Genomic DNA, 16,922 nt, shown 5'->3' with positions numbered 1-16,922 from the left:
GTGGGCTGCATGGGGCTCAGGCTCTGACCCTGAGACATTGCTTCCATCCCTAGTCCTTTTCTGGGCTGAGACCTGCCTCTGCTTCCTGGAGGCAGACTCTTTCCTCAAAGGCCTCAGCAGACTCCCAGACCTGCCCACCCCACCTGTACATCCCACTACCTCTGGCCTAGAAGGCAGCTTGCCGGCTCCTGAGAAGGGCAGACCCCCACTTTCCTTCTTTCTAGCCCTACACGGGCTCCCACTCAGAGGCATCTATACTCCACATTCCCACCAGCAGACAAGGTCCCAGTTCTTCCTGCCAGAGCCAAACATCCTGAGTCCTGTACCCTCCTCTTATCTACCCATCTATCTATCTACTCATCCTTCTACCATTCACCTATCTATCTATACGTTCTCTTACCCACCCATTTATGTGCCCATCCATCCATCCATCCATCCATCCATCCATCCATCCATCCATCCATATATACACACATCCATCCACCCGCCCACTTTCCCTCCACACAGCACTTGTAGATGCCTCGAAAGAGCCATTCTGCTGTTTCATCCCCGTTCTCTCCTGTCTCTGAAAATAAGCATTTTAGTTTGAAGAGCCTCAGCTTTAGAGGTACGGCCCAGATCCCAGGGCTCTTCCTCAGTCAGTCTCTCTACAAAACCGAGGGACCAACTACCCTGATCTTCACTCCTTGCTCAACTCTGACCTTGCAGACACCAGCTCTCCACTGATGCCTCCTCCTCCTCCTCCTCCTCCTCCTCCAGGAGTCAGCTGGGTGCCATCCACAGTAAGCCATTCCCTTCACTGGCAGCCACTGTCCCTCTCCTGCCCCCTACTCACTGCCTCCCCCAACTCTGTCTATCTCGACCACCAACCTCCTGCCCCCTTTACGTTCTACCCCCATGCTCCCACCTCCTGGAGTGCCTGGCAGCCAGGACGTAGGTGTGAGGTGGGGGAGTGGGTGGTGGACAGGATGACTGGGTGGGGTGATGAATGTGTAGGTCAGTGGGTGGGCACACAAATGGGGAGTAAGAGCATGTACAGAGGGACAGGTGGGTGGACAGATGTGAGGACAGATGAGTGGGTAGGCGGTCAATGGACTGACTGACAGATGGGTGCTTCTATAAAATAAGTACAGCGGCGCCCTCCAGCCCTCAACCCAGGCAGGAAGACAGGAGAAGGTGGCTGGAGCCACGCCTGTGCCAAACTCCCAGAAGCCTGGGGTAGGAGGTCATGTGGGCAGGTGACAAAAGGATGTCACAGCAGCAGAAGGCAGATGAGGGACAAGTGCCTGTGAAGGAAGAGCCTCATCCCCAGAGAGCAGCCTGTGAGGCCAGCATGGGCAGAGGAGCAGCAACGAAACTCAAGGCACTCCAGGCACCAGCCTAGAGCACAAACTCCCAAGAAAGCAGAGGCAAGGTGTGCATGTAGGGGAGCTCAGCTGGGGGATGGGAGGAAAGGGGGTGCGGGAAACTCAAGAGCATGTTCCACACCACAGGCACAAGAGGCAGCAGAGTCTGAGCAGGGCCAGGCAGACAGGAAGGGATGATGGGGGGAGTTCTGTGATGACTCTGAGAATGAGGACCCAGCGCAGCCTGGCAGGTCACACCCATGCTGACCACAGGGCTCTTAAGCCCTGTGAGTAAAGCATCACAGCACTGGGCTAACATCAGTGCTTTGGGCACTCAGCACCCCGAGGTGAAGGGTGACCCCACAGGCACAGCAGAGGCTGGAGACTCACCGAATCCAACATGAGCGGCTTATTCAGCTGGAGTTCAAAGTCTTCCTTGAGGAAGCTCACATCCCCTCCAGTGTAGCCTGCCAGCTCCTGAGGGAAGAGGGCAGAGGTCATGGAGACACAGGGGCTGCTAAGCACTGCCTCTGCAATGACAGTTTGCTGGTTGTGCCTTTCAGAAGGCCCTGGCCTGCTCAGCATCTGGAAAGAGTCAGCCGCATTCATGGCAAGGACATTTTACATACAAACCTCACCACTCACTGCTCCTCTGAAAATGAAGACTGGGCACCCAGGGTCCTGCCTGCACCATGAGCAGCAGGATGAGATAGGCTGGACCACCACAGCCCACAGGGTGTTACCCAGGTCCCCTGTAGCTTCAGGGCAGCTGACCACACCACTTTTTAAGGTACTCAACACTACTCCCATTGGCCCCAGCCTCCGCACTGTGCATGAGAGCCCTGTGCACACTTCATTGGCTCTGGTGAGAACACTACCTGGTTGACTTTGAGCAAGGCCCCTCTTCTCGGCAGGATAGATGAATTCCGAGAGTCGATGACCATGGCATGCTGAAAGGAATGAATGGAGCATACTTTCACTTCAAGCAGCAACAAGGACAATAGAACTTGCTGTGCACTGAGGGCTGGGGCTGTCTGAGCATGCTCACAGAGCTTCACCTGCTCCTGCCTTCCCAGGATGGCACAAAGTTCTAAGATGGCCTACCCAAAGACACCAGAGAGTTTCCCACTGACTCTGACCAGCCTTGTTCCCTCACAGAGCAGAGCCCCACCCTAAGTCAGCTCACTGCCTTTCTTTTAATTTCTGGAAGGTAAAATTCCACAGCCAGCTCTTAAACACATGTCTGTCTGTTTCCACTGATGTTACTTACAAAACATAGTAAGAGGCAGTGGAACTGGAGGCCACTGTCCCAACCACCCAGTTGACACCTCAGTGTCCCCCAGTCAGCCCCATATCAGCAGAGACTAGCCAATGGGCCACAGGGTTCTGTCAACACATTTCTCCAGCCAGAGAGCAAGTCTTACCGAGAGGGACGACTTCAGTGAGTGTCCGCTTTCCTTCCGCACAGCGAAGGATGCAGTCCTTGAGAGGCAGCCCAGTTCCCGCCACACACCCTCCCACTTGATGGTGTGACTGGTCTTCCATATGGGAAACTGTAAAGGCACGGAAGGAAGCTTGTTCTGCACTGTTCACACTGGAACAAGCTGCTGCAAAGCATCCTTTGAAATGAGGCATCACTGAGTAACACTTGGCATTTTTTTTTCTCAGCACCAGGGATGGATCAGGCCCTTCCTGGCATTTGATCCTCCCTAGCCCAGCCCCAAGATAAACTGCTTTAAATGAAAGGAAATAGGGGAGAAGGAGGAACAGAAGAGGACACAGGAAGGAGATGGGGAGGGCTGTAAACTGCACCAGAGCAGTGCTACTCTGCTGCAGGTGAAGGAGCAGGGCCACACCCAAAAGCTAAGGGGACTCTGTCAACAGCAGGTGTCAGCCTCATCACAGTAAGACACACAGACGACGTGACACACCCGCTCAGCCCGTGACTGGCTGAAGGCAGACCCGGTAACCTGTCATCTGGATGGTGTCAGCCCCAGAAGAACAAGGAGACCAAGCCATATGGGGCCAAGGGCTTTCTTCCCACACCCAGAGGGAACACGCAAAGCCAGGTCCTGGGAGCCTGCCCCTCAGCAGGCCTGCCCCTAGCTCAGAACATTCTATCTAGCTCAGAACATGACATTCTGTCTGAATGTCATGATGTCAGGGAGCTTTGGGAAGTAGCTGTGACTTCACTCACAAGGACACCAGGTACCAAGCTTCCCACAGAGCAGTCTTCCCAGCAAGCTCTGCAGCCTGCAGGCCTGGAGGAAAACACGAGGCCACTGATAATAAGGAGACACACTAACTGAAGTCCAGTACACAAACTTGGTGTGCAAGAGTGTAGACCAAACTTGCCCATCTCAGCACACTGAAGCACTGGGCAGGCCAGAGGAGTGAGTGCAGCGAGGCCCTGGCTGTCGGGGCAGCAGCCAGGCTCAGCAGTCACTCTACACGAGGGTCCCAAGACTCAGGCCTTCCCCAGATGTCTGCCAGAAGTGAAGCTTCCTAATCAACTCTTTCCTACAACACAGGGCTGCTCTTAGCGAGCAAGCCACTCACTCAGGGAGACACATTGCTGTCTCCACAGTAACCATCAGGATTGACAGGGTCAGACAGTGAACCTATGGTGCCCAGTGATACTCAGGGTGGCCTGAGACACAGCCAGTGCTGCCCAGCCTTGTCCTTAGCCCACGCCAACCCCACATCACTCTATACTCCAGTCCCTGTGTGTCTACTGTTCCATGTGGAAAGTAACCCTGACTCCTTCAGGATGTGCTGTCTAAGAAGCTTAGGGGAAAACAAAAGGGAGTACCAGGGAGAAAGGTGGGAGAAAGCACCGGGTGCTACAGTCAGTCAGGAGCACAGATGTCATGTGACCAGAGCGGACACCAGCCAGGTCTGTCCCCTGCTTACCTGATTAGCCAGGAGGAGGCCATCAAGGGGTGAAAAGTCCACACTCACCCACCCGTCTCCCTCTCGAGTGAATGAACACACTGCCCGCAGGGCCTGGTGTACTCACACTGTACTCGGCAGACACTCCTCGGTCGGTCTCCCGGAGTGAGCTCCACGGGAACTGCCCAGTAACTTTATATAAGTTTACAGAGAAACTAGGAGGCAAGGGAGGAAGAGAGCTTTAACAGAGGGTCTGTGCACAGGGCTTGCACACAGCTACACTATGGGCCCCATTAGCTACACCGGGGCTCCTCCTCAGGGCAGCAGCCACAGGGGAGCTGGCTGGCAGCCAGGGGCCACTTCACACTCAAGCCATCTACTTTAACTTTTAAATCAGGTCACTGAGCTCAAGGACCTGCTTGGCTTCCTACTTTCTCTCGAAGTTTCCAGGCTGTGGTTTGAAGAACGACAGGCCGTAGGAAGTTTCTTTGGTTCCGTAAGAAAACTGAAAAGTCACTTTTTCTGCACGTCCTAGGAGATTGGGGAGCTTGAGGCCAAGGACCTATGGGAGAGGAAAGGATGAAGCTGGCCCTGGACCAGTGTAAACAAGGCTCAAGTATCCACAGCCTTTGTTTCTTACAAGACGCCCTTGCCAATTACACAGCATCCCACACAGGCTGACCACCTGGGAAACTGGAAGGCAAAAGCCTCCCACTTCAACCCCAAACCTCCTCCACCGAAGCATAAATGAACCTAAACAAGACCATTAATGTGCTCATCTGTCCTAGCACCAGGATTAGCATCGCTACCAACAACTCCATGCCGACCAGTTAGTTCTAGGAGGTTAAAGGGAAACTGTAGATGACACCCGAGTCCCTAAGCCTGCAGGTTCCAGAGCAGCTCCTTGTTTTTTCCAAAGGGCACAGCTCCAAAGCTTACACTCGAGAGAACTCTAACAGTGACAGAAGTCATGTCCTACCATACTGCCTTCATTATTGCCGACCATGGTGTTGTAACTGCCCGTCAGCCTCCTCAGCTCCGTCACTTCAAAGGTGACATCTAATCCATTCGGCAGTGCATCATCACCTAAAGAAGTACACATTTAAAAGGGTCAGCATGGCTCGGTGGGTAAAGGCAACTGCCACCATGCCTGCTGACCTGGGCTTGATTCCCAGGACCCACATGGTGAAGGAAAGAACTGACTCCGGCAAGTTGTCCTCTGACTGCCACATATGTCCCCCCACACATATGTGTACACATACGTACACACATACAAACCAAAACACACTTCTATACCTAACACTGGAACGTGTACCCAAAACACACCTCTATACCTAACACTGGACCCTGCTCTCTGTTCCAGATACAGCCCAGCTGGGAATGTGTCCTCCCTAGGGAGGCCTTTGAAAATGTTCTGAGTCCCATCTAACCAACAACAAAGGATAGGATTCATATGATGGTAAGGATTTCAGTAACCTAAGAGAGACAAGCAACACAGTACAGTTGAATATCCTCATCCAGCAGGGTGTGAGCAGTGTCTGAGCTGGAGGGTTCTATTTCACAGCCAACCAAGGCATGGAGTGCTCTGCAGAGCGAGGTCAAACCCTGCATGGCTGGGGTGGGATCTCAGACTTGCCTTCCGCCCAGGGCACCTGCTGGGTGTTTCCGCTAGACACCTGCACAGCCATCAGGAATGGAGATATCCACATGGTCTCCACAGGCTGAGGCAGGAGGCACAGGGTGGAGCCCTGGCACTGTTCTGGTTTTTATTTTTATTATTTACTGTTTTTACTTTTGAGACAGGGTCTCTCAATGTAGTCCTAGCTGGCCTAGCACTCACATGTAGCGTAACCTGGCCTTAAACTCACAGAGAACCTCCAGTCTCTGCCTTCCGAGTGCTGGGACTGAAGGCGTGTGCCACCACACTAAACCCTCCTTCTCTTTTCTTTTCTTTTCTTTCTTTTGGAAGACTTTACTTTTCAGAGTAACAAAAGGCAGAGTTCCCATCAACCCTTGCTGCTCTGACACGTGCTCCCGCTATTAACACCTCACATTCACGAGGTTCGTTTGTCCCAACCGTCAAGCTCACAATGCACAGCAGGGTCAGTGACGTGTAGTGTGACGTGTGCTCAATGACAGGTTTAGAATGCCCTAGGGCAGCCTCTGCTGTCAGGTAATTCTACAGCTGAAGTCACGGCCAGAGAGGAGAGCTGACCAGTGCAAGGCCATGTTCAACAGGGACTGGAGAGAGCTGAAGCCACGTGCCATCAAATGGTCACTGAACTGACCCTGGGGAGGCGGGGCAGGCCTGCATGCTTGAACTCTATCATTCACTACTGGGCCAGAGACAAGTTACCGAAAAGGCCCAGAGCCTCCACTTCATAAGTGAAGTGTATCTGAACCCGCACCAGTGTCCCCAGGTGCTCCCATCAGCTCATCAGTGGGTCCTGAGCTTCACCACAAATTAGATCACTGGTCCCCACCCACCCCTCTGCTGCTACCACCCCTCTGCTGCTATGAAACCCACAGGTGTATCTTTAGAGATGGCTAACTGACTCCAAGACCTGCCCGAGAAACCTTTGGGTGCACTCTACATCTAACCACATGACTGTTCTATGACCCTGGAGGCTACATGGTGGCATCAGAAAGATAATCTCTATGGTACCTACCATGACACGTGTCGATCAAAACATCCACTTGCCTAAAAATTCCTAGGCGAAGCAGTTTTTCACGGGCTTCATGAGATTTCCGCATTACCTGGGAGAAGGACAGACAACAGAGAAGGAGCTCTCCTAAGACACAGGAGCCCTGAGAGCCATGTGACCTGTGAGTGTATGCACTGAGAGGTGCACGTAGCAGGAAATGTCTGTGAAATACCGAGTAGCAATGTAGTGGGCAGGAATACACCTGGGGCTCAGCAGAGAGGAGTGAGCTTGGGGGGCCCTGAGCACTGAGCAAAAACCACAGCATGTAAGAGCAACACTCTGGGGATGGACCCAGGGAAAAGCTGACAACAGAGTTGAGAGGTGAACCTGACTGAGATGGAAAGCAGCCAGCAGAGGAGTACCCAGACACAGACAGCAGTCAGGAGAGTGAGTACCCAGACACAGACAGCAGTCAGGAGAGTGAGTACCCAGACACAGACAGCAGTCAGGAGAGTGAGTACCCAGACACAGACAGCAGTCAGGAGAGTGAGTACCCAGACACAGACAGCAGCCAGCAGAGCGAGTACCCAGAGACAGACAGCAGCCAGGAGAGTGAGTACCCAGACACAGACAGCAGCCAGCAGAGTGAGTACCCAGACACAGACAGCAGTCAGGAGAGTGAGTACCCAGACACAGACAGCAGTCAGGAGAGTGAGTACCCAGAGACAGACAGCAGTCAGGAGAGTGAGTACCCAGACACAGACAGCAGTCAGGAGAGTGAGTACCCAGACACAGACAGCAGTCAGCAGGGTGAGTACCCAGACACAGACAGCAGCCAGCAGAGTGAGTACCCAGACACAGACAGCAGCCAGGAGAGTGAGTACCCAGACACAGACAGCAGTCAGGAGAGTGAGTACCCAGACACAGACAGCAGACAGCAGGGTGAGTACCCAGACACAGACAGCAGCCAGCAGGGTGAGTACCCAGACACAGACAGCAGCCAGGAGAGTGAGTACCCAGACACAGCCAGCAGCCAGCAGGGTGAGTACCCAGACACAGACAGCAGCCAGCAGTCAGGAGAGTGAGTACCCAGACACAGCCAGCAGACAGCAGAGTGAGTACCCAGACACAGACAGCAGTCAGCAGAGTGAGTACCCAGACACAGACAGCAGTCAGGAGAGTGAGTACCCAGACACAGACAGCAGACAGCAGGGTGAGTACCCAGACACAGACAGCAGCCAGCAGGGTGAGTACCCAGACACAGACAGCAGCCAGGAGAGTGAGTACCCAGACACAGACAGCAGCCAGCAGGGTGAGTACCCAGACACAGACAGCAGCCAGCAGTCAGGAGAGTGAGTACCCAGACACAGACAGCAGCCAGCAGGGTGAGTACCCAGACACAGACAGCAGCCAGCAGTCAGGAGAGTGAGTACCCAGACACAGCCAGCAGCCAGCAGGGTGAGTACCCAGACACAGACAGCAGACAGCAGAGTGAGTACCCAGAGACAGAAAAGGCCAAGGATAACAGGGAGAAAAGGTAACAAACAGAAAAAACACCCAACACTGGTGACGAAATGACACAAAGAGCTCTTGAGAATGAACAAAGGATGAGAACACATAGGGAAACGTGCTTCACAGCGAGAACCCAGGCACATGTCTGTAATCCCAGCACTCAGAGGCTAAGGCTGCAAGAGCTAAAGAGGGAGACCAGCCCAGTGAGACACATAGTGAGATGTTGTCTAAACAAACAGAAAAGGAAAGCAAACCAAAACAGAGAGAGGTGAATGACAAAAATTTAAAAAGAAAAAAAAGTATTTGAGGGCCAGAGAGATGGCTCAGTGAGTTATAGTGTTTGCTACAAGGTCCGAGTTTGATCCCAGGGACATATATACAAATCAAAATAATGAAAGAGCACTCTGTCTAACAGATGGCAAGACCTCAGAATGTGGCTCTCAGCTCTGGGGAGTGGACCTTCCCTATGCCCCTGTGGAGGTACGGAATGGTGAATCTCCTTGAAGACCAGCACGCTGACCCTTGAAGTGATAGAGCATGCCCTTTGACCTAGTAACCCACCCTCCTGTACTGTGCATGCTCTGACACAGCAGTAAAATGCTGACTGCACAGCCATCGTGAGAGCCAAGCACTCAGTTTTGTTACTGTCCACCAACAGAGACAGCAACGATTCAGTGTTTGCAGTGTGGCTTCTCAGACATATAGAGAGGACTGCCCTCACAGTGACAAAAAAGAATGCTAGTGCTCCCTGATACCTGGGTTCATCCTAGTGAGTGACACACTTGGAAGGACATGGTGGAACCTGAGCTGGCCTCTGGGAGCCGTCAAGCAGTGGCAAGGCAGTGTGCACATTCACACCAAAATGCTCTCCACCTGTACAGTTTACACCTCTTTATGCAACTGAAACACCACCTTTTTTTTTTTTTTTTTTTTTTGGTTTTTCGAGACAGGGTTTCTCTGTGTAGCTTTGCGCCTCTCCTGGAACTCACTTGGTAGCCCAGGCTGGCCTCGAACTCACAGAGATCCTCCTGGCTCTGCCTCCTGAGTGCTGGGATTAAAGGCGTGCGCCACCACCGCCCGGCTGAAACACCACCTTTTAAACACATAAACTTTTGCTTGTCGCTTTGCCAACACTGCTCAAGGTTGCAAGAGGAGGCAGAGGGAAGCCAACCGACCTGGCCACAAGGACACCACTTATGATCTGTTAGGCAGCTCAGTGTCATCCAAGAGCAGGACAGAAGGAAGCCACAGGCAACTTGCTACTGCAGCACAGGAAAGTATCTGTGCAAGAGAGCAAGGGCCTGGGTGATGTGCAGGGTATCCACAGAGGATCTCAGGGCTCTGGGAAGGGCCTGGGTGATGTGCAGGGTATCCACGGAGGATCTCAGGGCTCTGGGCAGGGCCTGGGTGATGTGCAGGGTATCCACGGAGGATCTCAGGGCTCTGGGCAGGGCCTGGGTGATGTGCAGGGTATCCACGGAGGATCTCAGGGCTCTGGGAAGGGCCTGGGTGATGTGCAGGGTATCCACGGAGGATCTCAGGGCTCTGGGCAGGGCCTGGGTGATGTGCAGGGTATCCACGGAGGATCTCAGGGCTCTGGGAAGGGCCTGGGTGATGTGCAGGGTATCCACGGAGGATCTCAGGGCTCTGGGCAGGGCCTGGGTGATGTGCAGGGTATCCACGGAGGATCTCAGGGCTCTGGGCAGGGCCTGGGGACAGCTCTGATGCTGAGAGTCAGCAAGAGTACAGGGCAGATGGAGCAGACAGGAGGACAGACTCTGCCTTCCTCAGGATGAACAGAGGTAAGAAGAGCAGAAGTTTGTGTGAGCTGTGGGAGGTGCTCTACAGGCTGGGGGCCCTCTGTGGTGAGAGGCTGCGGGCAGAGCTGGGGGTAGTCTCTGACTCTTCACAAATTACAGGCAGAGAGTGCCACGCAGAGAAACTTACCTCAATGAGGTTTTTAGCCTTAAAAACATCTCCGATTTCACAAATGATGATGTCATCCTTAGTCCGTCCAAGTCCATCAAAATGAACATGCTGAACCACCACCTAATGTAAAAAGGAACAGAGGTCACCACCCCCAGCACAGGAGTGAAGCCAGAGGCAGGGTCTGAGACAAAGGGCAAGGTCTCTTCAAGGGTAATACCTGGACTTCTTACTCCCGACTTCATTCTTTTTCCAATTTTACGTGTGTGGGTGTTTGCTTACATGTATGTCTGCACAGCATCTGAGTGCCTGATGCCTACAGAAGACAGAAGGCAGCTTCCCTAGAACTGGAGTTACAGACGGTTATGACCTGCCATGTGGGTGCTGGGAGTTGAACCCGAGTCTTCTGGAAGAGCAACACTCTTAACTTCTAAGTCATCTCTCTAGCCCCTGTATTTTTTGTTTTGTTTTGAGCCCCTATATTCTTATTTTAAGATCTAGCCTTTGCCAGTCTGTACTGCCCATGAATGAGCTCTGGCCTCTCCAGCCTGAGAACCCAAGATCATGTGGGTCCTGCACGCTTATAAGCAGTGAGGCCCAGTCCTTTTAACATGGCCAAACCCAGCCTCTGACGTGGGATGAAGATCCTTCAGAGATGTCACAAAGCAGGTAAAGAATGATCCTTGAGGGCTGCAGAGATGGCTCAGCGGTTAAGAGCCCTGACTGCTCTCTCAGAGGACCTGGGTTCAGTTCCCAGGACCCACATGGCAGCTCACAACTGCCTCTGACTCCAAGATCTGATACCCTCATACAAACATACATGCAGGCAAAATACCAATGCCCATAAAATAAAAATAAATAAATTGAAAAAAAAAAGATCCTTGACTTTTCTGAGAGAAAGGAACATAAATACAAACTCAAGGACTGGGGCTGTGGCTCTGTAGTAAAGCATTCGTCTGGAACGCAAGAGGTTGCTGGGCATGATGGTGGTGGTGGCGCATACCTTTAACACTCAGGAGGTAGAGGCAGGCAGATCTCTGTGAGTTGGAGGCCAGCCTGGTCTACAGAGTGAGTTCCAGGATAGACAGGGCTACACAAAGAAACCCTGTCTCAAAGAGCAAAAACAAAAACAAAAACAAACCCAAAACAAACAAAGGATGCAAGAGGTTTGAGAGGTTCTGGGTTCAATGCCCAGTACCACCAAAAATTATACATGTATATAGACTTAAGCATAATTTGAGTCTATCCTTGAAAAACTTTTAAAATTTTATTTTATGCATTTGAGTGTTTACCTGCATGCATGTCCTTGTATTACATGTGAGCAATGCCTGGGGAGGCCAGAAGAACCATTTTATCTTCTAGACTCTAGAATCTAGAGCTAGAGTTACAGATGGTTTTGAGCCACCATCTGAGTACTGGAAACCAAACCCTGGCCATGTGCAAGGACAACCAGTGCTCTCAGCCACTGAACAATCTCTCCAACCATGAGAAACACCAACTGTCATCCAGGAAACCCTGAGAAACAAGGAGCTTCTGTCCTGAAGCCAAGTCTTTCTGCTTGCAATTGGTGACAGGAGAGCTCCTTTACTTCTCCATAGGGCCTTACTAAGAGAATATTCCAGAAACAACCATGTCAAGATGTTCCATAGAATACTCACATCTTTGTTTTCCAGAATTTCCTGTTTCGCTTCAGGTTCAACTTCCACAAACTCAGCTTCTTCCCCCAAACCTCCAAAGTCAGGTCCACTGGCCGGAAGAGGCTCCAAACTCTGCAAGGGATGGAGGAACGAGAGACAATTGAACTGACAATGAAAACAAGTCAAGCTCCACCTTTCAGCTTCAGATGGTGCCACAAAATGCAGCACAGCTGCCCCCTTGGTTGTGTGGGGTAGGTGGGGTAGAGACAGGATGGGAAATAGAAAGGCAGGTAAGCTGATGGGCAGGTGCAGGCCCTAGGGGCAGGGCTTAATAACCGTGTTCACTGGGTTATTAGTGAGTAAATAAAGATTTCAAAAGAACTTGCAATGGGCCAGAAAGCAGGCACTTTCCACAACCCGAACTGTGTGGCACTGGGGACTGAACCAGGTACTTTCCACAACCGGAACTGTGTGACACTGGGGACTGAACCTAGACCTTTGCACATGCTGGCCAAGTACTCTCCACCACCAAACTATATTCTTGAACTGTCTGAACTTGTTTTTTCCTTTTCTTTAGTTTTCTGAGACAGGGTCTCTCCTCAAATGCACTGTGCAGCCAAGGCGCCCCTTGAAATTCCTCCCGAGCCTGCCCCTGCTTCCTAGTGACAATATGAATTGTCACCACCTCAGACCACCACAAAGCCAGCCATGGTGGCATGTGGCTATAATCCCAGCACCAGGAGGCTAAGGCAGAAGGGATCCTATCACTAAACAAGTAATCACAAGAGCAACTTCTTAATAAGCTTTCTGGGGGCAGGGTCTGGGTGAGCATAGCTGAGAAGACTAGAAAACAGTTATATACACATAACATACACATAGTACAGTGTTTCATCTGTGTGTGCATGGAACATGTAATCGGGTGCTTTCGATCACCAATCTGTTCCTGTAAGTGAACCCCCTAAGTTACTGGGGCACTTAACGGCAGAGAGAGCCAGGCATCCCTGAAGTGAACTCAGAGTGGCAATTCAGAGGACTGTCAAGAACAGGCAGGCAGTATCTGGCTACTTCCTACTCCATGCTTGTCTGCAGTCATATTCCTCTACAGTACACAAAAGTGCTGACATCTGCAGAGCAAAGAGACCCTGGGACTGCCATCCCCTTCTCCTTTCCCTGGAGTACTTAAGGGCCTTCTGCCACAGGCACCCTGTACACAGACTCTGCATCAGGATAAGGAGCACAACAGAATCATGACTGCTCCCACACCTGCGCTAAAGACTGGTCCTCAGACTCCCATCCAATATAAGTACCTTCATTGTGAGGCCATGTTGGCTCCCTGAATAGTCTGAAGATCCACCTTAAATGTATCTTTGGGGGAGGTGAGGTACTAAGACAGGTACTCAGGCCTTGAATTTACTATAATTCTCCTCCATTCTCCTGAATGCTGAGCCACCATGCCAGGCTAAATACCAGTTCTGAGTGTGAGTCATTCTGACTGACTGACTGGCTGGCTGGCTGACTGACTGTGCGTGCAGGGTCAGAATCAGGGTCTCACATACCCAGGGATGGCCTCAAACTCACTACATAGCCAAGAAGAGTCTTGAACTCCTGATCCTCCTGCTTCCAACTCCCAAGTTCCTGGGATTATAGCCACCATGCCTGAGTCCAAAGGGACACCTCCTCTTAAATGTTAGAAATTCGTGGCTTCAGACAGGTTTCCCTTTTTTGTACTCAATTCCTAGTCACAGGATACTGATTAAATACAATTTTCGTTTGTTCTTTTACTTAACAAAACCACCAAGTCTCTGTGGTGGAAGGAAAAAAGAAAAGCAGCTGTGCCTCGAACCCCAGGACCTGTGCAGATGTAGGGCTGTGAGTTCAACACCAGCCTGGGTTTTGTACTTACCAAGGACGACAAAGGATACATCATTTCATGTCATTACCCACTGGTTTTTGTTGTTAGTGTTTTTAAAACTAAATCACTATTAACTTTTCCTAAGTATGGAAACACTATTAGGCAAAGCAGGAATGTGCACATAGATCCATTCTTAATCCAACAGTAGGCAAATATGCCTTGTTGGGCTGAATTTGCATTCCATTATTCTAAAAAATCCACTCACCTCATATTGTTTGTTTTTTGTTTTCAGACAGGATCTCACTATGTAGCCCCAGCTATCCTAAAACTCAGTAAGCAGATAGGGCTGAGGTCAAGGGCATGCACCATCATGCCTGGCAAATAGATCTATAATCCCAGCTACTCAAAAGTATGAAGGATTCCAAGTTCCAGGCCAGCCTGGCCTACAGAGTGAGTTCAAGGCAGGCCCTGACAACCTAGGAAAGGCTATCTCAGAATTTAAAAATATTTAAAGAGATCTACAGATATAGCTTAGTGAGTGCTTGCCTGGAAGGTACCTGCAGTGCTAGGGAGGACCCTGCCTAATAGGTTCCTACAGTATTCAAGAGAGTACTGGAAAAGTAATTTGAACCAAGTCCCAAAAGATGTGACTATTTGGATAGGTAAAGCTGGGTGTGGACATGAGCGATAGGCGAGGGACTAAGCCCAGGACGACAGCACAGTTCAAAGAGTGTGTCACAAGTGCAATGGTGTGTGTGTGTGTGTGTGTGTGTGTGTGTGTGTGTGTGTGTGTGTGTGTGTGTGTGGTGTGCCCAAGTCTGGAGGCCTTGGGCTAAATGCTGTTAGAATTAAAGGGACACCACCAGAAAATGAGTCACAAGGCAAGTGATGCTGTCCACACTGTGTGGTGCTACGCCCAGGACTCCATTAGTCTTGATTTTAGGACATTTTAAGGCTCTGTGACTCTGGACAGATGACTCATTCTCTGGCCTTTGGGAACAATTACAAAATGCGGTAAGCATCCAACTACTTATTCAGTAACACTAACTTAGTTGGTTGGAACTAAGGTACTGCACTGGGCCCAAAAGACCACCACCAAAAAAATAAAATAAAATAAAATAAAAAACGGAGCCGGGGTGGTGGTGGCATACGCCTTTAATCTCAGCACTCTAGAAGCAGAGGCAGGAGGATCTAAGTGAGTTTGAGGCCAGCCTGGTCTACAAAGCAAGTTTCAGGACAGCCAGGACTGTTAAACAGAGAAACCCTGTCTCTAAAAACCAAAAATCAACAACAGCAACAAAACAAAAACAAAAACAAAAAGGAAAAAGAAAAAAGAAGAAAATGGAGTTGGTTATGAACTTCTGTGTCACTAAGCAAAACCTAACTTATTCATCAGACCTTAGGCGTCATGAGGAAGAGAACGGGCAAAAACCTCAATAAACCACTTCAAAGGCAGTAACTGAGCCAAGCATATTAACACATGCCTGTAATCTCAGCCCTCAGAAGCTGGGACAGGACGGCTCATGTGAGGCCAGCCTGGGCTACAAAGCCAAAGGCAGAAACAGACAGGGAAGGAAGAAATGATGAGACAGGACGAGACTCTTCTCCGCTTTGCTCTGCCCACTCACGGGAAGGAAAGCTCATTTTGCTGTCTAGAGTAAGACGCTGCCCAATTCCAGGTGGCAAGTAAAAGCCAACCCAAGAGTATTGAGGGCTCAGCAGGTACAGGAGCTTGCCCCTGGGGCCTGATGACAGTGTTCGATTCCCCCAGGCTCCACTTGATGGACAGAGAAAACCTGCCAAGCTGTCTTCTGACTTCCACATGGACACACACAAAATAAATAAATAAATGCATTTTTTAAAAGCAAGAGCATCGGGCTGGAGAGATGGCTCAGCGGGTAAGAGCATTCGCTGCGCTTGCAGGGAACCAAAGTGGTTCCCCGACACCCTCAGGGCGGCTCACAACCCTCAGTTAACTACAACTTCAGGAGATCCATCGCCCCCTGCTGGTCTCCACAGGCTCTGCACACAAGGTTCACATACACACATGCGAACACTCACGCCCATAAATAATAACTGGAAAAAATTTTTAAACAAGTCCGTTAAACAATTGGTTCGTGTTTTGTCTTCTGACAGACCCTTCTTCCCTGCCGCGGTCCTATGGAGGCGGGTGCTGTGAGGCCACCGGGAAAATTCCGCTGAGTGACCTTGGGCAAGTCACCACGGTCCTCAGCGCCGCTACAGTGGCAGGCCCAAGCGGCTCCCGCACCCTCCCCGCTGCCCTTGTCCCGGGTGCAGACGCGCGTGTCCCGCCCGACCGCCGCGGGGCCTCTCACCCGGGCGTGCACTGTCCCCATGGTTCCCTCTTCGGCTGCTGCCCCGCGGAGGTGCCCGCGCCCACCCTAGCTCAGCTACAGACTCAGACGCGCGGCTACAGGTCACGGAAGCGGCGCGCGGATCACCGCCATGCTGCACAGCCTAGGGCCCGCCCCCCTGGCTCAAGAGCCTCCGCTCATTGGTCCGAATGTGACAGTGACCCGGATGTTGTTCCCAAGAACGCCGGGAAGCCCAGTTGCAAGCGTAGAGCGGGTAGTAAGGCTCGGAAAGCTGCTCATCTGGGCGGAGCTGATCCACGGGCGGGTTACGGGGGCTGCACCCTTCTTGGACGCCAAAGCCTGACCCTCGTTCCCTGGTGGCTTACACCGGTCCAGTCATTGGAGCCTCGTTTTCACTTCTAAGGTGTGGCCTAAGGGCGAAGGGGATGAGAGACGAGTGTATGCTCCTGGAACCGGGCATCGAGCATGGCTCGGGTCAACACCGTAACACCTTCGCCCGGATCCAGTAAAAAAGGGTGAGTGTGGGGGTGGGGTCGTTCCTCGAGCGGGTTCAGTAGGTAAAACGCACCAGCCGCCAAGCCTGACAGCTTCAGTTCAATCCCTCAGACCCACATGGCGAAAGAAGCGAACCAACTCCAGAAGTTGTCATCGCTGAGGCGATCTCCACACACAAAATAAAATTAAGAGTCAATAAAGATCGCCTTCGCAGGCTCCCCAGGAACATGTGTTTGTTTCTACTTTATCTTTCAATTAAAATATATTTACATCATCCCTTT

The 16,922-nt window shown here is 51.4% G+C and overlaps 1 protein-coding gene and 1 long non-coding RNA gene across 4 annotated transcripts in view; one reads left to right on the top strand and one right to left on the bottom strand.

The window, feature by feature from the left end:
- The window catches only part of Samm50 (SAMM50 sorting and assembly machinery component), a 33,137-nt gene extending 16,840 nt beyond the window's left edge, over positions 1–16,297 (bottom strand). For all 3 annotated transcript variants that reach the window (XR_008220608.1, XR_008220607.1, XM_052748512.1), the window contains exons 1-10: positions 16,147–16,297; positions 11,980–12,090; positions 10,343–10,444; positions 6,908–6,995; positions 5,218–5,324; positions 4,670–4,800; positions 4,366–4,453; positions 2,771–2,899; positions 2,225–2,296; positions 1,737–1,823 (exon numbers count right to left, since the gene is read on the bottom strand). Coding sequence is in view for 1 of the 3 variants with exons in the window: in XM_052748512.1 (XP_052604472.1) it covers positions 1,737–1,823; positions 2,225–2,296; positions 2,771–2,899; positions 4,366–4,453; positions 4,670–4,800; positions 5,218–5,324; positions 6,908–6,995; positions 10,343–10,444; positions 11,980–12,090; positions 16,147–16,167 (936 nt within the window). In the remaining 2 variants the exon portion in view is untranslated. The remainder of the gene's footprint in view (positions 1–1,736; positions 1,824–2,224; positions 2,297–2,770; positions 2,900–4,365; positions 4,454–4,669; positions 4,801–5,217; positions 5,325–6,907; positions 6,996–10,342; positions 10,445–11,979; positions 12,091–16,146) is intronic.
- Positions 16,298–16,302: 5 nt separating this feature from the next.
- On the top strand, positions 16,303–16,922 carry LOC128116880 (uncharacterized). Its single transcript, XR_008220609.1, has 2 exons — positions 16,303–16,661; positions 16,753–16,922. It is a non-coding gene; the product is annotated as an uncharacterized LOC128116880 (long non-coding RNA).

This window comes from Peromyscus californicus, unplaced genomic scaffold, assembly GCF_007827085.1.
Source record: "Peromyscus californicus insignis strain IS unplaced genomic scaffold, ASM782708v3 Scaffold_20__1_contigs__length_68692818, whole genome shotgun sequence".
NCBI lineage: Eukaryota > Metazoa > Chordata > Mammalia > Rodentia > Cricetidae > Peromyscus > Peromyscus californicus.
Note: the sequence above shows the minus strand (reverse complement) of the source record. Positions and strands in the feature narration are given on the sequence as shown.